At 43.2% G+C, this 23,267-nt stretch overlaps 1 protein-coding gene across 2 annotated transcripts in view; it reads right to left on the bottom strand.

Annotated features, from left to right (window-relative positions):
• The window catches only part of AGBL1 (AGBL carboxypeptidase 1), a 948,924-nt gene that overhangs the window by 776,032 nt on the left and 149,625 nt on the right, over positions 1 to 23,267 (bottom strand). For both annotated transcript variants that reach the window (XM_004056715.5, XM_063698809.1), the window contains exon 7: positions 5,257 to 5,465. In XM_004056715.5, the coding sequence (XP_004056763.4) occupies positions 5,257 to 5,465 (209 nt within the window). The remainder of the gene's footprint in view (positions 1 to 5,256; positions 5,466 to 23,267) is intronic.

Raw genomic sequence — 23,267 nt, 5'->3', positions numbered from 1 at the left:
CAATCTCATGCCTCCACCCTTACTCACAATGCTCTGCCATATCTGTGTTTCTCAAGCTCACCCACCTCCCACTCTACTCCCCCACCTGAGGGTCTTTGCATGTACTTTCTTTTTCTCTCCCTGGAACCCTCGTCTCCAGACCCTCATGGCACTGGTTCTTTCTTACTATTCAGGTCTCAGGTGACACAGCAGCTCTTCGACTCCTGCCTGGCATAACCCCCCTCTCCCTTCTCTTTGCAGTGATTCTTTGAACATAGAGGAGAAATTCTAAGCCCAAGGGCAGATGTGGCGTAGCTTCAATATAAAAATATCTTAAATGGAAATGGCTTGATATCTTCCGGATTGTCACTGAGATCTTTCCTTCTGTCTGACCCTCCAAAATGTCCTAGTTGTCCCACTCGCTCTCCACGGCTTCTCTGTCTGTGCCTGGTGGCCACCTCCTGTGCTTCTCTGAACAGTTCACAAACCGAGTGTTTCTCTTAGACTTTTCAAAACGCTCTCCTAGCCTCATTCAAATGTGGGTGCCTTCATGGAGGCTTCTCTGGTCAGCAAGACCAAGTAGGGCCTCCTCTGCATGGTTACACAAAGTCTGCTATTACCCCCACCTGCTGCCTACACTGCATTATCCATATCCTATTTTCCCACATAGGATTCTAAGTTTCCTGAAGATGATGAGTCCTCTATCACCTTCATCTTTGAACCCCCTATAGAACCCAGCCCAACATCTTTCACAAAGAAGGAGCTCAGAAAACATTTACTGAATAAATAGTAAATGATCTCAGACCAATCTGACCTTTAGGGTATCCAGTTCTTGATTCCAACCTGGTAATATTCTCTTTAGAATTCAGTCCCTCCTTACATAGGTCCACAAAGCTGAAGTCATTGGTCTTGTTGGCCATAGAGGAGCCTGATGAATCAAGGCTTGGCCTACTGTGCTTTCTGAGCAAATGGTGGCAACTGTGACTTTTAAAAGGCCATATCACTTCTTATTCCAGTGGTTCTCAAAGTGAAGTACCCAGACCAGTAGCATCAGTATCACCTGAGAACTTGTTAGAAATGCAGAATCTTGCATCTCACCTCGGTACAACTGAAGTAGAAACTCTGGGGTAGGATCTAGCAATCTGTGTTTTAACAATTCCTCTAGGTAACTTTGATGCATGCTCAAGTTTGAAAACCACCAATTTTAGCAACCTTTCAGGCCCCTTTAACTGTTGTAGCTCCAAAGAGTGGTTCTTTTCTCTGATTATCTTATATAGGTTTGTTCCTTCTGCAGTTACCTATTTCTCCAAATTGATAATTATCCCCAAATGTTTCAGGCATCCTTGTAGGAGTTCTTTTGTTTTCAATCTTGCATTCAAATTGTCATCCGTCTTCCTCTTTCCTCATGCAAATCTCCAATAAGATTCCATTATACTACATTACACAGCACCCTTGCTGCACTATGATCTCAGCCTTTGAACTTTTAGGGGATGTTTACAGAATCTGTGCAGAAATGTGAGACTCAGGAAACAGAGAAGTAGGGTCACCAAGAGAGAAACAATGCAAGCAGTGGCCTCAGCAGAAAGGCAAAGAAGAATATTATGATGGCAAAGGTGTGGGAAGGACTTAAAAAAAGTTCCTTTACAGTCAGTCTCATTCTCAGTAGGTTTGTAAGCACATCATAAACATCAATAAAATTAATTTAGGACATTGGTTTTCCAAGTGTGATCCTAAATCAGTAGCATCAGCGTCATTTAGGAAGTTGTCAGGAAAGCACATTCTCAGGCCCCACCACAGCCCTGCTGAGTCAGAAACTCTGAGATTGGTGTCCAACAGGCTCTGCTTTAGTGACCCCTCCAGGTGACTCTGATGCATGCTCAACTGGGGGAGCCGCTGGTACAGTGGGCAAAAGCACGGGCTGTCAAGTGAGACTACCAGATTCCAATCCTAGCTCCAACACTTATGAGCTTTGCGAACTTGGGAAAATTACTTAACAGTTACGTGCCTCAGTTTCTTCATCTATAAAAAGGGAGATAATAATAGATCCTACCTCAAAAGCTTTTGAAATTATCAATATTGGAGAGTCTGCATAAATTGCTAAGACAGCCAAGGGATGTATTAATAGTAAGAGTTCGAAGTAACTGTCTTCTCCTTCTCCTACTTCTTCTCTTCCTCCTCCTCCTCCTCCCTCTGCTGCTGCTGCTTCATTAACATTGTCATCACTATCACTGGCAGTAGCAATAGCAGCAGCAGCAGCAACAGCAGCATAATTTGCAAATGGCAACTGAAATAACATCACCAAATCCAAGGCCCCTGAGTTGGCCATCCAGTGACTCCCATGCCTTCTCTAGCAGAAGGGAGAGGAGGGGTGATGGGCAGCTGTAACTCCAGCACACCTGCAAGGGCATCTGTGCTCACAGCACTCACCTCAGGTCTGGGAGGCTACTCAACACTGGTTATGACTGCCGGGGGGGAAGAGTAACAAGCCATTTGGTTTCTAAGCCAGGACAGCCTATCTTTCACCTGCAATGATCATTTTCCAAAAAACAGGATAATGTCAAACATCTGACTTTGCACATAAACTTGATAACATTTTCTCTGGAAGAGCACACTTTTTTTTTTTTTTTTTTTTGAGACAGAGTCTTACTCTGTTGCCCAGACTGGAGTGCAATGGTGTGATCTCAACTCACCGCAACCTCCACTTCCTGGGTTCAAGCAATTCTCCTGTCTCAGCCTCCTGAGTAGCTGGGATTACGGACACATGCTACCATGCCCAGCTAATTTTTTGTATTTTTAGTAGAGATGAGGTTTTGCCATGTTGGCCGGGCTAGTCTTGAACTCCTGACCTCAGGTGATCCGCCTGCCTCAGCCACCCAAAGTGCTGGGATTACAGGCATGAGTCACCATGCCCGGCCAAGAGCACACTATTTAAAAGACTAAAAGCAAGGGCGAGTGGTGGTGGTGAGGAATTCAACCTCTTGAGGTTGACATCCATACATTCTATACACTCTTCCAGGTGACAGATGTGTCATGGCCTATTTACTCAGCACTATCCCATAGGCCCCTCCTGAACTGCTTTTCCATATCATACTTGCAGAGATTATAACATGAGCTAGAGAAACCTCACTATAAAGTGCACACGGAGTGTGCACTCACATTCTGCTTCCATTCCAACAGTAATTCAAGGCTGGAAGCTTCTTGCTAATGTGCTTAATTGAGCAACTGAAGTCTTCATTGACCTGATAAGGAACTGTTTTGAAGAACCTGTGCACAGATTCATAGCACCTCATGCTGGGCTTCATTTGGTGTTTTCTCCACCATCTTTCTATCGTAGACATTTCCCTCTGTGACTACTGTCTTCTTCCTTTACTGCTCTTGTTTTTCTTGTTTGTTTTGTTTATTGTTTGGTTGGTTTTTTAGCACAGAACAGAGAAATAGCCAATAACATGGAGGGCAGAGGAACACGGTAAAGCACTGGACCAGAGCGGGGGCCTGTTAAACATCGGCAATGCAGGAGGGCATTGCACAAGGACTGGGAGGGATTAGAGACTTGGGCAACCACAAGCTTAGAAAGCATGGGGGAGCTTGGAAAAATTCAAAGCCCTGCTTCATCCCGAGAAATAGAAGGTAAAATATAGCTATTTCATGACTGAGAAGCTTTGAAAGCTGTAATGATGGAAAGAAACCCAGAGGTGATAGCAGATAGGAAATTAGATATTGGTTTGCAGCACTGTATTTTGTTATTGTTTAGCGGGGAAAAAGACCATTTTTTAATGAGAAATGTCTACAGATACCACGGTTGGAAAACAACACTCTCATTGGTGGCTTCATTACCTCAGATGTACTCAGATAGAGAAAAACTGGAGGATGTCCAGAGAAGAGCAAGAAAGCTGATAAAGGGAGTCCAGAGGCGGCCTAATCCAGAGATAATAGCAACATAATGTGTGTGCAACATGGCTGCCTTGGCCCCAGGAGAAGGTGGGTGAGCAGATGATGGATACTGGAACACTTATATCACCAATAGAGAGGGCATATGTAGCCTCAAACTATAGTATTTAAATTAGCCCTAATCAGGTGAAATTAAGGAATTTATTTAGGTTGAAATCCAGGAATCCCTAGAATGCATATTCCAGTGGGGTGCTGATAAGTAGAAACCCTTGAAGACACCATCCCCTTTCCCTGGGATGCTCTTCCCCTGCAACTTGGCCTGACCAGCATGACCAGCTCCTCCAACAACTCAGGTCTCAGCTCAGGTGTCATCTGCTCAGAGATGACTTGACCTCTCTCTCTAAAAGAACACCTGCTCCCTCTACCTATGGCGGCCCCTGTAGACCTATGCCCTTACTTCATTGATTTCACAGTGCAATATGAAATTATCTTTCTCATTGGATTCTTTGCTTACTTAGTGTCTCACTCTTCTGCTAGGAGGTTTTCCCTATAGGATCAAGGGCCTCGTTTGTCATATACACCACTAGATTCCACTGCTAATTATTCCAATAACGGCTCATCCTCACAACGCAGTTCAGTCATGGCAAGCACTCTTCTAAGCACGGGCCATTTCTACAATAACTTATTTAGTCCACACAACAACATAGGTTTTGTTATTTCTGCTTTTTTTTGAAGAACCTCAAGGCCCAGAGAAGTTGAGTGACTTCTTCAAAGTTACACAGCTGTAGGCCCTACAGCTAGGATTTGAATCCACTACTCTAGTTCTAGAGTCAACACTTAACACTATGCCATACACTGCACCTCTGGTAGTGTGTATTCAACAAATATATGTTAAGTATATATGAATGAACCAATGGAATGAAGATTTTGTTGTTGCTGTTGCTGTTGTTTTGAGACAGGGTCTCACTCTGTCACCTAGGCTGGAGTTCAGTGGTGCGATCTCGGCTCACTGCAACATCTGCCTCCTGAGTTCAAGCAATTCTCCTGTCTCAGCCTCCTGAGTAACTGGGACTATAGGTGTGCGACACCACACCCAGCTAATTTTTGTATTTTTAGTAAACACAGGGTTTCACCATGTTGGTCAGGTTGATCTCAAACTCCTGACTTCAGGTGATCACCTGCCTCGGCCTCCCAAAGTGCTGAGATTACAGGAGTGAACCACCGGGACTGGCCTGGAATGAAGACTTAAATCCAGAACATCTGCCCTTAGCAGGCAACAAGAAATAGACTGAGGCATTCCCAGCTCTGTCTGGGATGATTCCTAAATGACAGCCTTCAGGAATCATCCAGCTGGCCTCCAGCTGCAGAGTGAATCCCCATGCTGCCTGCCTGTGTGGTGCTGAAGAGGATCTCCATGCCCTGTGCTGCCAGGAAGGCCTCCCTGCCGGACCGGAGGGCAGCAATGTGCCTGAGGCAGAGCAGCAAGCCCCGTCGGATCTGCACGTAGGCGTTGGCTGTGTCATGGCTGTGCCAGTCCTGGTGCAGCCCAAGCAGGCTGGTGACGTAGCCTCGGTTCACTGCTCTGCGGCCGTTCGACTCTGAAAACAAAGGGAAAGGCAGGGTCAGTCACAGGCTCTCCACGGCCACACCTCTTTGAGAATGTTCCAGTGTATCGCCCACAAGATACTTATTAATCATCAAGGGAATAATAACATTTTAGTATGAAAACTGGCAGATGTCACCTTAAACCAAGTGATCAAAGTTAACATCCCCAGTAATGGGACAGTCATCACGTGCCCCCCGATATGACACACTGAGAAAGATCGGCATCACTTCCATAGTGTTCCTGCCAAGAATGCATAACCCGAATTGGATCATGAAGAAAATCAGCAAAGCCAAAATGAAGGACATGCTACAAAATACCTGACCTACACTCCTTGAAAATGTCAAGGTCATGAAAGGCAAAACAAAGCAGAACAAAACATGAGGCTAAAGGGAAATAAAGACATGACAAGTCAGCATAATAAGTAATTATAGTTTAAATCTTGGGCCAGCAAACAATTTTTTCTTTTGCTATGAAAGGCATTATTGGGCATCTGGTCAAATTTGAATAAGATCTGTAGATCTAATAGTTATACTAACCGTTTTGTATCAATGTTTACTTTCAGATTTTGATAAACTGGGGTTATGTAAGAGAATACTTTTGTTTTTAGGAAATTCATAATTAGAGTATATGGAAGTCTGTACCTTATTCTCAGAAAAAAAAAGAAACATAATAATAATAGTGTGGGAGGAGAGACAGACACAGAGAGAGATTTCCACCAGATTTCCATTCCTCCTATCTGAATTTCAGTGGACCCAGGAGGTTGTCATTTGGGTTGAGCTGACTATCAGGTTAGGTGGGGAAGGAGAGGATGCTGAATGAGATAGTACCTGAAAGGCTGCCATGTCTAAGAGATATGTTGGGTGTCCTTTCTAAAGAGAATGGAAGCTAATTTATATATAATCAAGACTCATAAATTTGTTTCATATAGTTGTAACCTCCACATCCATTTTTAGGCATGACTTAAGTTGCTTGAAACCCAGTCATACCCTGTTGCCTCTGACCTAGAGAAAACTTGCCCTTCCCACGTGGTTGTTTGCCACATGGCCTGCTTGTTCCTCATCTCACTGACCCAAAACCCAACATTTCCCACACCTGCTGACCACAGTAAAACCCAATGGACAACACCAGAGTCATGTGAATAGGACCTGCTCTTCATGTGCGTTTTCTTTAAACTGCCCAGTCCATAACCCCTGCAGGAAGGCCTGACAGATAACGCCATGAACCTTAAGAAAGGCCCAGTCCCACAACAAGACCTCTCTCTCCCCAGACACTGTTAGAGCTCCCTGCCACCTCCAGGCTCCCCAGCAACTCCGCTTATTCTCCTGGCTCTGTAATGACAGAAACACTTCTGTTACTTCACGGGTTTTGCTGTGCTGCCTCCTCCCCACACCCCAACTAACTTTACCTCCTATCAGTGGCTTACAGCCACTCTTGAAAGAGACCCCAAGATCAAGTTAGAAAGAAATCACAGGCCAGGCGTGGTGGCTCACACCTGTAATGCCAGCACTGTGGGGGCCTGAGGCAGGAGGACGGCTTGAGGCCAGGAGTTTGGAGACAAGCCTGAGTAACATAGTAAAACCCCATCTCTACGAAAAATAAAAATAAGCCAAATGTGGTGGCTTGCACCTGTGGCTCCAATTACTAGGAAACTGAGGCAGGAGAATCACTTGAGCCCAGGAGTTCGAGGCTGCAGTGAGCTATGGTCCTGAGCAACAGAGTGAGACCCTAGCTAAAAAAAAAAAAAAAAAAAGAAAGAAAGAAAGAAAGAAAGAAAGAAAGAAAGAAAGAAAGAAATTAAAATACACTAGGCTGAACTCACGAAAGGAATTCTTCACAGTTAAGGATGTTCAACAAGAGGATAGACTCTACGTGGTAGTGAGCAACAGGGCTCTGAAAATGTTCAGGTAAAGTTCGGAAGCCCACCCAGCAGGGATTTAGTATGGAGCTTTCTCATATCTAATAGGGACCTTTTCAACTCCTTGACTTCTCTGTGTTAGTTCAATATTCCTGTTTGGGACCGCCCATAAAACCGTATTTTACGGACTTAAAACAGAGGAAGAAGAACAGTCCAAGATACCTCTCTCAACAGTTAATATAACTACTTTTCAGGTTAAGCTCCTTGGGCTACAGGGTTGGCGGACAAGCATGCACCGGTTCAGATCTACCCAGTAGATGCCTGGCCCTCTCGGCTCCTAGGGACTAGGTGCATTGCAGGGCTCTAACCGGCTGACTCTCAGTCAGAATGCCCAAATTTTGTAGCTCTGTTCTCTCACTACCGCATCTCTCCATCATCTAAACCATTCACACTGGCATATGAGACAGTATGTGCTTCTGGCTAAGTGCGTGTGAGGGAGAGCCCATGAGGTATAATCAGATAAGCAAAATTTCATCTCAAAGCCAGATTTCTCCCTAAGACCATGTGAGTGCATATGAATGCAAACAATAACATGGAAATGTAATGCTTTATTCCAGAGGGGATTTTTTTCATAATATTAATAAAACTCTCTTTTTTTCTACTTGTTTGTCAAATTCTAAATTGTCAGGCTTGACTAAGCCCCACTGATTTTTTGGCCCATTTGTGCAGTTGGTGTTTGTTTGTTTTTTTTCTCTTTACAACATGACCCTAAACAGAGAGTGACGAGCTTTATTCACCTGGTGATACGTTTGTGTAGGGTTTGAATTGCCTTCATTACCTCCTTTAATGAATTGTTCTTTTGTATCAAAAATATTTCACTTCCTGGCAGATCTTGGCCATACAGCATGGGAGTTATTTATTGCCTGAAGGAGTTTGCAGCCTATTCAATATCTGATGTTTAAAAGAAAATTGAGAATTAAGTGGGAGGTATTAAAGGACAGTAACACCTGCTAAAAAGATGCCAGAACAACAGTTCACAGGGGCCCCGTGGGCAGCATAAGCTTAAGGACTTTTGTCTTTTTTCTGTTTTAAGAGTATTAGATTGATAATGGGTTATCCCAGTGACCTTCATCCATGTCTTTTTTGGTGGGGGGAGAAAGATAATGAAAAAAAATCTTTAATTTTCTGGGAGAAAAATCCCTTATCAAATCCCAGTGATTTTATTCATGATTTCCTATTAATCCCCAACAAACTCTCATGTTTACTAACATTTAAAATAGCTAAACCTCCTTCCCCCGCGACCCTACACCCGTCAATCTTTCTCTGAGAATGGCTTGGGAAGTTGTGCAAAAGTCAATACGTATCTAAAATGCGACAAGAGGAGATTCATCAAACTGAGAAAGAGCAAATGTGGAGAAGAGCAAAGAAAGAAATGAGGGTCACTGGGATCAGCAACTTAGAGGAGTTCTGGAAGATCTGAGAGGAAGGCGCTGCTTTGCAGGGCCAGGGCAAACAGAGCAGAGATGAGGTGCATTTTTGAATACTGCTCTGGGTGGACTTAGAGTTGAGAGATGTGAGAGGGCTTCAAGTCCCCCTCTTTGGAAGAGACCAGCTCTGCTATAGTCTGTTTACATAAACAGCGTTTTCCTAAGATTTTCCTTGAAACAAAATTTCTATGTTGCTTAATTTTTTTTAAGTTTCTAAATAGATTAGTGTCTATTTACTTATATATTTATTTATTTATTTATTTATTTATTTATCTATCTATCTATCTATCTACTTATCTATTTATTTTAAGACAGAGTCTCACCCTGTTGCCCAGGCTGGAGTGCAGTGGCATGATCTCGGCTCACTGTAATCTCTGCCTCCCAAGTTCAAGTGACTCTCCTGCCTCAGCCTCCCGCATAACTGGGATTCCAGGTGCACGCCACCACACCCAGCTAATTTTGCTAATTTTTTTGTATTTTTAGTAGAGACGGGGTTTCACCATGTTGGCCAGGCTGGGCTCGAACTCCTGACCTCAAGTGATCCACTCACCTTGGCCTCCCAAAGTGCTGGAATTACAGGCGTGAGCCACCATGCCCGGCCTACATTAGTATCTTTTAAACTGGTTAGAGGATGGGGATGGAATGGACAGAGAGTTCTGAGGGTCTTTCATATTAACACCTCACCCTCTCCTCTACCCCACCCTAAAAGCATTGACCCTGCTTCCTGGCACCCCCTAGCTCCATCAGGCCCTTGCTGCCAGCCTCATGCTGAAGGTATTTTTTTGGCCAGTTTTCCTTTGGCAAATCCATGAACAACAGGAGATTTATCTCTGTCCTCACCTCCCATTCACCCTTCTATATTCTACTATTTCTGCTGATCTCTCCAGGTTCTATCCTCCAAGGGCCTGACTTGTAGCTAATTCTGAGTCTGAAACGGGACCTAGTGATATCCTTATTTTAACCCCAAGTATTTCTTAACTGAGGTTCACATGTGCCTCTTTAGTGCAGATCCCATTGATGCAGATTTTTACACTTAAAAACTGGAAGGGAATGTGCCAAGGTAACAAGAATACTTAATGAGTTGGGGATCAACTGATGATTCTATTTGCTTATTTAGAGTTTTCTGTAGTTTTAATCCTTATGCATTCTACAACAAACTTTGACAATCAGGAGGAAAAAAAAATGTAGCCTTTTGATGTTACAAACTGGTAACCTACAGACTATTAGTCACACAGTGTTGTCAAGGCAAGTGAGAAGGGCAAGCAGTCCACAGGTTGACATAGTAATCAACTCATTTTTTTGTCTAACCCCAGCTCCTTCAGAAGTGAATTACCTGCCTAGCTCCTGAAGGCACTGGAGATCCCAACCATCTTTATAAAGATGTTTGTGGTCTAAACAGGAAAGCCTAGAAACCTTCAAGACTCAAAAAATTGATTTTCTCCTGGGCATTGTGGGGCCACATGACAGGCTGGCAGGGAGAAGCGGTTGGCGTCCTGAATAATTATACCTGCAAGCAGCCCACTGCTCCTCTTACTTGGCAAAACTAAAGGAAGTTGTTATCACTGCTCTTTATTTCCCATATTTGGGGACTGCCTTATCCTTTTTGGGAGCAGTGATGACCTTAAGCAGAGAAAATGTAGGAGCCTGCAGCAAAGTAACGTACTGGACGCTTTAACAGCCACAGCTCCAGAAATGAGACATGCAGATGAGTGTAGACTTCTAAACTCATGTACCCCTCCCTGCCTTGCATGTCCTAATCTGTGGGCAGACCCTTCAACTTTCTGTCACTGCCTTTCTGAAATCCTTGCATATAGCCAGAAGCTCCACCACTTTCTAGCTGTGCGACTTTGAGCATGTTACTTTACAGCTCTATCACTCAGTCTTTATCCGAGATAAAACCAGTAGTAATCATCTCTCCTTTGTGAGACTGTTGAGAGAATTAAATGAGATAATACATATAAAGTAGATGGCTCGATGCCTGGTACATAATAGGTACAATATCTGTTGCCTGTGATAACTATCATCACCATTATCAGCATCATCTATTTTTTTTTTATTCCAATGGCTCTCTATTGCTACGGACAAATGTATTAGTCTGTTCTCATGCTGCTAATAAAGACATACCTGAGACTGGGTAATTTATAAAGGAAAGAGGTTTAATTGACTCACAGTTCCACTGTGAATTGTGAGGCTGGGGAGGCCTCACAACCATGACAGAAGAACAAGGGACATTTTACATGGTGGCAGGCAAGAGAGAGCTTGTGCAGGGGAATTCCCCTTTATAAAACCATCAGATCTCATGAGACTTATTAACTATCATAAGAACAGCATGGGAAAGACCCACTCTCATGATTCAACTACCTCCCACTGGGTCCCTCCCATGACACGTGGGAACCATGAGAGCTACAATTCAAGATGAGATTTCAGTGGAGACACAGCCAAATCATAACAACAAGAACAGAAGCTTCAGGGGCCCCTAGTTACTCATTTTACTTTTGGCTCTAGTGTTTACTAGCTGTGTAACCTTGGTTAAGTTACTCAATGTTACAGTTTGAACATGTCCCTTCCAAAGTTCAGGTGTTGTCAGTGTGATAGTATTAAGAGGTGGGGCCTTGAAGACATGATTAGGCCAGGAAGGCTCTTCCCTTGTGAAAGAGATTAAGGACCTTTTAAAAGAGGCTTCACACAGTGTCCTGCTAGCTTGCCCTTTAACCTTCTGCTATGTGAGTATGCAGCAAGAAGGCCCTCACCAGATGCCACACCCTTGATCTTGGACTTCCCAGCCTCCAGAACTGTGAGAAAAAAAATTTCTTTATCAGTTACCTAGTCTCAGGGATTTTGTAATAGAAACACAAAATGGACTAAGAAGGACACTTAGCCATTCTGAACTGAATTTCCATCATCTGTGAACATTAAAGCAATATAAAAAAGATAAAAATAATTGAAACATTCTTACAAGTCCATTATAAGAACTGAAAACATAACTCAGCACCTGACATAAAGTATGTGCTCAATAAATGATCATTCCTTTCCCTACAAAGATGGCATCCAAATTTCACATACCCTTCACCGATGAGCATAGCCAAAGGAAAAATTTCAAAATAAGTAAAATTTATAACCATTTTCTTCAATCCCCATGGAATGTCATTGACTTCTCACCCCAAAATGGCCACCAGTCCTACATTGCTGCCTCTTCTGAAACACTCCCATACATACAATGAAACACTCCTCTTCACGCATGCTGAGGTTCACACCCCATTTTATACCAGGTGCCATTAAAGGCCATGTCCATGATATAAACCTGAAAATTTCCCTCTCTGGCAAAATGTACACGTATTGAGTCTCATTACTCTAAAGCCTTTTTAGGAGATTAGTTAATCTTCTAAGATCCATATGACTGATAGCAGTTACATGTTTAATATGCCACCTTTACGTTTGATAAGACATATATGAGTAAGAATAAATACAAGGACTTGAGGCCCTCTATCATTCTTGAGAACAGAAATTACCTCCAGCTATATAGCGTACCGTGACATATTCTACCCCAAACAATTCTTGCCCAGAAAGATTAAATAGCTCCACTGTTTCAGAGCCTTCCTGAAAATCCATTCATCTGAACTACTGACAATTCAACTCATCTTTTTCAGGATAGAAACCCCCTTCTCAGAACAGAAGACCATGCAACTGGGGGGACTGAACTCTTACTCTCCAAAGTTTCCTTCCAAATCCCTTCCTCCCAACCTTGAGCAATTATATTGCAAAACTTGCCTGATCCCAAATAGGGCTCCACATTGAAACCCTTGCTTCAAACCACTGTTCTCAAACCCTGCAATTTTCCACCTGAGAATTCCCATTTCTGAGACATTAGTAAGAATAAAGGTAGTGGTGTCCCTAACTACAGTATACGATACCATTGACTTTGCAACAGATTATCTTAGGGGTCTTTTCAGGGAGTCTATTTAGAAGATGTTTCTGGATAAAGTAGTCTCTACTAAGCATTCTAAATCATATTACATGGAAATAAGCTGTCTGCCATCAGAACACATTACAACGTGAATATTTATTTACTAAATATTTCCTATGTGCTCTGCACTAGGCTAATCATCTTATATGGATCATCTCATTTGTCTTATGAAAATGTTTAAAGATAAGTATTACCTTCCCTCTTTTACAAATGAAGACAGAGGCTAAGAGAAGTTAAACAACTTATTTAAGTCTGCAGAGCTTATAAGTGGCATATCTAGGATTCACATGAAATCCCCTCATCTGACTCCAAAGGTTAACATCCCATGGTAGCCTCAAAGCCCGCTTTTAGTTTTATTTTCATTTTTAATTGATAAGCAATGACTGTATATATCTATGGAGGTCGATGTGAGGTTCCCGTGCCAATATACCTTGGGGAATGAACAAATCGGGCTAATAAACATACTCATCATCTCACAAGGCTGTCAGCATAGTTCACATTCTTTGCACCTATGTAAAGACTTTTAGTTCTTACCACTAATCCAGCTTCTTGAGGAAGATTTCTGAAAGGCTAATGGAGATATAGCCTGCGGTGCTTGAAGAGAGTGGCTTTTAGCCAATCCCCCTCCTCCAACTTCTCTGTTCCCTCTCAGGGCCCTAAATTGTGGTAAGAGTTGGTTTTTCATAGGAAACTTGAAAAGGTTTAAAGGCCCAAATAAATAGCCTATGGTTCTTTGAGTCCCTGGAAAAGATGTTTTGGGGACTTCTTTACATCCAGCCAATGACACAGTGAGGCCGGCCCAGCAATGTCAGGCCCAGGTGTGAGTGAGGCACCATTGAAGAGAGGTGGAATCAACTGCCACCTCCTCCTGCCCTGCAGCTGCAGGAGTGGCTGGTGCAAAGGAGAATAGCCAAAAGCATAAGGATATGTACAAAAGCATAAGGAAACCTAATGCCACCCATAATGGAAATTATACTTGATTATCATTTCTCAAATAAGAATGATGGTTTTCAATTAGCTTTCGGGTACTTTTTTCTCTTTGTAAAATAGATACATTTCAATAAACTTGGCTATAAAGTAAATTCTGGTTTCAAGCAAATCTTGTTTTCTCAATTGACTGCCTTTATAAAATTAAAGATGCTTTTCCTAAGCTCCAGAAGCCGGGACAGGTAAGAGACTACACTTCAGACCATTGTTTTAAATCTAGATTAATCTATCTTTTTATAAATCCTCAACTCCTTCTAATAACTTGCCACAGAACTAGTCCGAAACCATAGGAATTTCTCTACTTTCAGTAAAGCCTCAGAATCCACACCTTTCTCTTCCTCACACATCTCTGCTCTTCCCCACACATCTCTGCCCTTCCCCCACCCTCAGCACATACAATGTCTAATGAAGGACCTTAGGTTGCAATGCTGCACCTATTAAGAGAAAGGGGCATGCCTGTAATCCCAGCACTTTGGGAGGCCAAGGCAGAAGCATTGCTTGAGCCAGGAGTTCAAGACCAGCCTGGACAATAGAGTGAGACCCCCATCTCTACAAAAAAAAATAATAATAAACAAATTTAAAAAATAAACATAGAAGGCGCCACAAGACTCGAAACTCTTCTGAGTCAACATTCTACATTCCATATGAGGAGTCTATCTCAAATACTTTATCAATCCTCAGGCATATGTTTATCCACATTTTAGCATTTCTGAAATTAAGGTGCTTCTTACCAAGGGTGATGTTTTCATTGTAACTGACAGCATTTTCTCACTCAGTGTCACATAAAAAATGGCATACACCTCACAGTTGATGATAGACTTAGATTTGAGAAAATATGGTTGATTTTTCAATATTGCTAGTTTGAAAATTCTCTCACTTGGTAGACTCTTGGGAGGTTTGCTTCTTAGATGCAAATAAACATACAGGCCTTTGTCCGGAAAGCCAGATTCTCCCTATGGCTAGGCAGAGAGTAAATTATAAACTAAAACCATGTTCACACACCCAAAACCCAAGATACCACCCTTAATCCATTCAGCAAACATTTATTTAGCAACTACAATATACCAGTTGTTCCAGGCACTATTATTGACAGCAGAGATGCAGCAGAAAATGAAATAGACAAAGCCTCACCTCTTACGGGGTTTGCAGTCCCACAGGAGTGGCAGGGGGAGGCAGATACCAAATAGGCACACACAAAGAAAACTAAACAAGGCGATTTCACATAGAGACAAGTGATACAGAGAAAACAAAACAGTGGCGCTAAAGTGATGAGGTAGGGTGGCTGCTTTAGGTTGGATGATCAGGGAAGACCCTTGAGGAAGGGGCATTTGAGCTGAGGCATGAGCGACAGGAAGGAACCAGGATGCAGAGATCTGGGGATAGGAAATTCTTCAAACCTCAAGGGCACACAGCAAGTGGATAAAGCAAAAACTTGGTAAGTACAAATAATGAAAAGTCCAGGAGCTAAAGCCAGATGAAGAAAGCAAGGGGACAGTAGTAGCAGATGACGGGAAAGGTGAGCAGGGATCAGGATGTGTGACCCCCACCATTTTGAGACTCATCCCAACAGGTTGTGCAAAAGCGGGGGAATCTGTCAGGCTGAGAATTTCTCACTCGCCTTTCTGTTGTTTTTGCATCTCTGCAAGAAGACCCTTCAGAATAATTGTCTTAGAAATAGGCCTAGAAATTTGTATAGGAGTTTTCCTATCCATCCAAAGTTTTATTTTGAGTCTAGACTGTGGGTGGGGAAGGAAGTACTTGCTAAACCCCAAGACAAGCCATTATCCCTTCCAGGTCTAGAAAATCTTCCACCTGGTTTGATTTTGCTGTGTCCACTGTCAACTCATCAGAGGATGACACTTAAAGAAGAAAGCCAGGATTTACACCAAGAAGAAGAAAATCAGAGACCTTCCCTCACCTTCCTTTCTCCCCAACTTGATATTTAAGGCACCAGTCTGTCCACCAGTGATGCTGCCTGCTTCTGGCCAGAGTACAGACAACCAACATAGATAGCAGGAAAGCAATTCTGCCCTGCGTTGCAAGCATCGCTCATGAATCGGTTCACACTGCATTGTGCCTCTAGGCCCTGAGTGTATGAGGAAGAGGCAAATAGCAAATGCTTCTGCACCCCTGAGCCTGCCACCCTTCAGCCTTATGTCAGCCAATAGTGTGTCACTATTGTTATAGGAGTTATTAAGAAATTATTTTAGGCAGATAGAGAGGAAAGAGGGTCCTTGGGAAGTTTTTGTTTCTTTTAAAGTAGCTCCAGAACGTTTCTTGTCTAGCAGGAAAGGCCCGGCTTTTAGAGCTGGGCTGGCCAGCTTTGATATGCAAATGCGGGCTATTAAAAACTGAGTCCACCATTAGAAACTGGGTCCACCCACGTCTTCTTGCCCTTGCCCCAACATGTGCCTGGCAACTTGGCGCCCCCCCACATATCCCCATGTGTGTGGAACATCATGGTACCCTGTATTTGCATATTAAAAGGCTAGGGTGGGAGGGTCAGTTTTTTCCCGGGCTATGTGAATGACACGCCTGGTCAAACCAATCTCCTGAGCCCTATGCAAATCAGATACCCCCTCCTCCAGCCTCCAGCTGATTTCTGCCGCACTCTGGTTTCCTCTCTCGGCTTTGGAGCCCCCCTCTCTCTGTCTCTGTATGGGGAGGCTTCTTCCTTCTTTCTTTACTATTAAACTCTCCACTCCTTAAAACTACTCCATGTGTGTTCCTGTCGTTTTATCCAATTCGGCCCGAGACTAAGGATCCTGGTGTTCCTCCAGTCCTCAGAGCTGTAACACTATGCAATCACAGAACCTTGAGCCGTGTGCATTCTCCTTTTAACTCAACTCCTATCACTCTCGATAGGTCCATCCTTTCCTATCACCTGGGCTGCACCAGCAATCAATAGCCTCATATGTGACCCCAATGCTTCCATTCTCTCTTCCTCTGTGCAATGCATTTTACTGAAGCAGAATTTGGATGCTTCATCCCCTACTGGAAAAAAAAAAAAAAAGTAGTAGTTTCCAGGGACATCTGGAAGTCTGGGGTGCCAAGAGATGTCTAGTGCTCTATGTGCCTCATGGTCTGTGGGCAGTGGTTGCCATACTGTGTGCCCCTGGGACTGGTGGAAGGGGCTAAGATAAAGGCTGAGCAGGGTCTCTAACTTCCATTGTCCCCAGAGCAGCTACACTGTCATCTGTTTATATACAGTGGCTCTGCAAAGGATTTCATCTGAAAATAAAAATAAACATTCATTTCTTTCAAAAAAAAGTTTAAAACCTGCAGTAGTGAAAGGAAGGAGTAGAGGTTAGTCCCAATATGCCAAGTGCATATTACACAATCTTGGGCAAGTCAGTCAATCTCTTTCAGCCTCAGTGTCCTCTGTATAGAACACTATTTTTCTCAACCTCACACTACTGACATCTTGGGCTGATATTACTCATTGTGTGGGGCCATCCTGTGCATTTGTAGGATGTTCAGCAGCAATCTGGCCTTTACTCAGTTGATGCCACCAGCACACCTTCTCCCACCACAGATGTGACAACCACAAATGTCTCCAGACCTTGCTAATTGCTCCCTCTGGGGCAAAGTCACTCATGTTGAGAACTACTGTTATAGAATAATTAAATATTTACCCATCTGACAGGACCATGGTGAAGATTAAATGAGATTGTATATATGAAAAGCTGCTTTGTAAACTGCTATTATTAGAAGGTGCTAGGAAACACCTTAGGTACATCTTGACATAAATAAATAATTGTACAGCCAATCCTGAAAGTGATGAGGAAGCCATGATGTACTTTCTGAGTCATGAAATGTTTATATTTTTCTCTGTCTCCTTAAATCTTTGTGATAATTTATCTTTGTCAATCCATAGCCAGTCATCAATTATGCCAGGATGATACAAGTTCTAAAATTTAAGACATTTAGAACTCATCAACCTTGGATATTAACCTTTGATTCCCTAGACTAAAACAAAATAAGTGCATGCGGTTTGATTGAGCAGGGTTCAATCTGCATGCATTCACTTATTCATTGATTCCTTTGTTCATTTAGATAACTTACTCTGAGTGTCCACTGTATAAAACACATTAGAGTCAATAGCTTAAGAAATAAGAAAGAATGAATAAGAAATAAGAATAAGAAGAATAGCTTAAGAAATAAGAATAAAACAGAGTCCCCAGATCCAAGGCTCACATAGTCCAAAGTAGGGGATCAGCAAATTGCCCACAGCCCGTTTTCATAAAGTTTTTCACTTCTTTATATGTTGTCTATTGCTGTTTTTGTCCTATAAGGGAAGAGTTAAGTAGCTGTGACAGAACTGTCTGATCCACAAATCGTAAAATATTTACTATCATCTGGCGCTTTTACAGAAAAAGCTTCTTGAAAAAAAGACAGACTCTAAAAACAACCAGATATCATTCAACCCTCGGGGAAGATCTTGGGAGACAAATTTACATTTCTTCAGGCTTTATGCCCTTACATCATCACTTCCTGAAACCTCCAGGACTTTTGAAATGGTGATGACAATAAAACAAGAGTTCATCTTTATTGAGATGTACTAAGATCCAGCACTGCACTCCCACTCTTTTAAACATCACCTTGTTTAAATCTTACCAATTATCTTTGGAGCGTACTGTTTTCCCTGCTTTACAGATGAGGGAAGTGTAGCACAGAGTCATTAAGAAACACGCCACAGTGGCCACAGTTCAATTCTACACAGTCTTTCCAGAGCCTGCACAGTGACCACTGAGCAAGTGCTATTCTCCACTGTGACTTACTCTTTTTTTTTTTTTTTTTTTTTTTTTTTGAGACAGAGTCTCACTCTGTCGCCCAGGCTGGAGTGCAGTGGTGTGATCTTGGCTCACTGCAACCTCCACCTCCAGAGTTCAAGCAATTCTTCTGCCTCAGCCTCCCAAATAGCTGGGACTACAAGTGCATGCCATCACGCACAGCTAATTTTTGTATTTGTAGTAGAGACGGGATTTCACCATATTGGTCAGGCTGGTCTTGAACTCTTGACCTTGTGATCTGCCCACCTTGGCCTCCTAAAGTGCTGGGATTAGAGGCATGAACCACCGCTCTCGGCCTTGTGACTTACTCTTTCGGAGTAAGAGTTCTGAGCTTACAGCGAACATACACCATTCTGCACACATGCCCCCGAGCCACCTTGAGCACTTTTATGCTATGGTCAAAGAAACAACATGGCCGAAAGCTACAAGCAGATACACAGGCCAGAGGAATAGCCCTTGAGATAGAACTAAGTCTTGACAGGATCTCCTGATAAAAGACAGCATCCTGCATGAGTGTAAGAACTAGAATTAGTGGCAATCGCAACCCAACAATATCTTATGTGACCAAGAGTTTTGTCTCAAACAAGAAAAACTCAACACCACCATCCACAGCTGTGTTGGACCCAGAATGGGTGCCTGGGAACACCCTGGCCACCTTGGGAAGGTGGAATTATACTGCCCATCCTGCCTGCCAGTAAAATCCCAACTGGAAGCTGACCCTCCTCACTGGGTCAGGTTCAGTTCAATTGTTTCATTAGGTCTGTTAGTCCCAAGAGACTCAGAATTTACTTGACTAGGGCTGGAGGATGAGAACAATATTTTGGATCTTCCTCCAGGCCAAACTTCACTAATTCTTCCTTATTGCCACTGCATAGTAAGATTTAACACATTTTCAAACCTCCCAAGGAAAGTGTCAGCCCATTTTTTAAGCTGTAATCTCAAACAACAGACTGGGCTCTGAAAGAGTCCCTTGAGTATATTTATTTCAGAGGTTTTCAAACTTGATTTCTTCTGGCCCCTCAGGAACTTCTTTGGGTGTTTCTCAATGCCTATCAAGAGCCAAGGAAAGGGAGGGGCAAGGGACAAGTCATGCTGTCATTAATTGGGGTCTCCCCTTACTCCCCATTGTTTGCTTTATGCATGCAATTTCCCTCATAAGATTTTATGTTCAAGAAAAAAAAAAAAAGGTTTTGCTACTAAAGAATTCCTAATCTCCTCGCCTGGGCTAGCCCTCCCATGTTTGAAAAATCAAACTGAAGTCAAGTGTTTGATTTCAGTTTGATAATTGGTAAGATTTAAACTAGCAAAGAACTAGTTTAAAGTCACAGAGCCAATCAATGGCTGCATTGAACCCAGAGTCCAGTTTCCTGACTCCATGTGGAAGGCGGGAATAATCTTTGAAATATGAAGCTTTTCTCCTTTGGAAATGGTCACAACTGAGTTCAAATTTTAGCTCTTCGTTTACCATGTGTGGGATCTTGGGCAAGTCACTAACCTCTCCCGATTACACCTTCCTTGCATGTAAAATAGGGATCATAATATTACAGGCTCTAGTGAGAATGAGATGCCCTGTGTAAAGTGCCTAGCAAGTGCTGTGCTCCGTAATTATTGATAGTCATTATTCAGTGCAGGTACTCTAATAAACAGTCATTCTCTCCCTACTCCCTACCCTCCTTCCCACTTCGCTGAGGGCTGGCAGTAAAAGGTTCACAAAATATACTATGACACGGCATGAGGGCTACATGCAGGGCGGGGAGGCAGGAGGGCATTGTCCTTACATGGTGTTTTCCTGACCAGGCAAGGAAGATAACAGGTTATCAAAGAGCGAGAGGGGAAATGGGGAGACGTAACTACAAGATGTTCTAGGATTCACCAGAGGCAGCTCTGAAAAAGCAGCTCCGGGTGCTCCTGCCCTCCGTAAGTCCCGATCCATCATGCTAACATCACTGAAAATGCAACAAATTCCATCGGCTGTTCTCACCCTGGGCTCTGCTCACCCTGCCTCCTCCCAACTCCCTTAAATAATGGCTTAGCAAATGCCTCTGAGACCATCTTCAGCTAATTTCCTTCAAGACATGCAAGCTGCTAACGCTGGGAAGCACAGATAGTATGGAATAGCAAATATGGCCAAAATTAGATTAAAATAACCTCCTGATAAACAAATTACTCACTGAAAATAAATATTGGACTAGCGCGGCCAAGATAACTAAAAGAACAGCACCACCACATGGCCGGAAGAGGAACGACATGCTTTACTGTCAGCGGCTCAGCCCAAGGCCCGCCCAACCTACTGGGTCTGACCGTCCCAAGGGGACGGGGATGGGGGAGACGAGGACAGGTAGTATCCCTTTAGCTTAAACTTTTTAAGCTCTTCTATGGACTTATGCAAAAGACATAACATTTTGGCAGAGAGGACTGAATTTGGAGCCAAGGAAAAAAAGCCGTGTGCCAAGTTGAACACAGCATGGCATGAGGAATCTGTAATTCTTCCTGCTTCCTTCCTCTCTCTCACCCCACCATTCATCAGCCGGCCTGAGGCTCAGCCTCAGGGCAGCAGAGACCCTGGCCCTTTACACAACCATGGTGGTGTGCTGGGTACCTCTTGCTGGGTCCCACTCAGATGCCTACAAGGCATGGACCATGTTCTTTTCTAACCTCAATGACAGATACCCCCTCCCACAATAATCCTTCTAATACTTAGACAGTATTCATTTAGCTTTTTTTCAGCTTCCAGTCATATCTTCTTTAGGCTAAATAAACCTAGCCTCATTAATTTCCTCGGTTCAGCACAGAGCTCAGGTCCCAGGGGTCTAGAGACTGGCAGGTAAGCCCTGCAGCCCACTAACGACGTGAGTTACTTCAGCTTTCCAAACTTCAGTTCCTACACCTGTAAAATGGGGATTATAATATCTCCTTGATAGGCTAACTGTGTATAGAGTGCCTGACATACTAAGAACTCTCGCTAAATGGTAGATATTTGGGTTGTCATTTCAAACCAACAGCGTGATGGATATAGCTTGCTATGCTGCATTCCTACACACTCAATCACAGCCGTCCATCCCAGTGTGACAAATGCAAAAATCTATCAATATTATTTGAAGCAAATTTTTGGCTCATCACAGAAATATACTGCATGCTTCTCCAGAAGTTATGGTGGAAGAAGAGACATCAGCTCTATAATCACGCCACAATTTGATTCCTTCTGGGGACGGGAATTAGGCGGGACTCTTCACCAAGGCATAGTGAAAGCAAATGTGTGAGGCTAAAGTCAGGAACCTGGAATTCTTTCTTAGTCGACATTAATGTATTAGCAGCTCCTCTGGGTGTAGCCCAGTATGAGGTATGGGGGATCCAGTAGAATCCCAGTTCCTTTGGAGCTATACCCAGTAGGAAAAATATGCATACACACATAATATGCAAAAAAAACCCATGATTCATCAATTACAGTATGGTTAGTTCTCTGAAATATAAACATAAGGTTCTATGAACAGTGTTATATGTGCCAAGACCCAAAGAAAAGCTGGACATGAAACATTCAAAGTCTCAGAGATCTAGGTGGATCATGCCCTCTCTCTGGTCCTCAGTTTCCTCCTGTGAAAATAAGGGGGACGGGGGAGGTAAGATCAATAGTTTTCGGGGTTCACAGGAGCCCTGCTTTTTGTGAATGTGTCTCAGAGGCCGCCTTGGGGGTAACTGATGGGAGCCGGGCAGACGTGACTCTGAGCTCTCTACTCAAAAACTGCATGTGTCAATTACCTCAATTCAACCATCACAATGTCTACATATTTCAAAGCATCAGGTCGTGCACCACAAATATATACATTTTAACTTTTCAATTAAAAATGAATAATAAGAATGAATTTTTAAAAACAAATATTTGAATATCCCTGGATGAGACAGCCTTGAAGGTGTTTTCCAGTTCTCATAGTCTGACTCCATGGCCCTCATCTGGAAACTAAAGGAAGAAATACACTCTGTGGGCAAAACCTTGGGGGCATCATTCTCGTCAAGGCAGAGCAGAGCCCGGAGCCAGGAGGGCAGACCACAGGCAGTGTGGAAACACAGAATTTACATGCAAGTTCAGTGACAGCTGCATTGATCCACTGGTACTTGTGCATGGTCATGAGATCAAAGGATTAACAATGCCAAACATCCTAAACATATATTGTCATTCTGAGGACTCCTTGGAACTCTTAGAATTCTTAATAAAGACCTGATTTGGGTGCATATCAAAGATGGCCCCTTCTTTGACATTTTGTGGTAGAGCAGCCATTTGGCCATCAATCACATTCTCCCGTCTCTACATTGCTGATTGCCAGGTCACAGCAGACGACTCCTGAGACTATGAGGCTGTCTGTTCCTGATCCGGCTCTCAGCACTTAGAATGCCCTCCCTTCCTAGCCTCCTGGAGCAACAGGCTGACGGGCTGTCCCTGTGAACCAGCCAGACACAGCATTAACTAGGAAGATCTGTGAGAAGTCTCAACTTCCTGCCAAACTTCCCATTAGCTCTTTTACATCTCTCCCTCCCCCTTTTCTTCTCTGTCGCTCTTCCTTTGCTAACTTGCTTTTCTGTTCCCATGCCCCAACTTCTGCAAACTTCCAGACTCCTTTAAATGCTAATTCTTAAATTGGAGAGTGGTCTGACAGAGACTTATCCTTCCCTTATTAAGTTTTAGGGCCTGAACCAGAAGGTGTTTTCTTGTTGC

This window comes from Gorilla gorilla, chromosome 16 (assembly GCF_029281585.2).
Source record: "Gorilla gorilla gorilla isolate KB3781 chromosome 16, NHGRI_mGorGor1-v2.1_pri, whole genome shotgun sequence".
NCBI lineage: Eukaryota > Metazoa > Chordata > Mammalia > Primates > Hominidae > Gorilla > Gorilla gorilla.
Note: the sequence above shows the minus strand (reverse complement) of the source record. Positions and strands in the feature narration are given on the sequence as shown.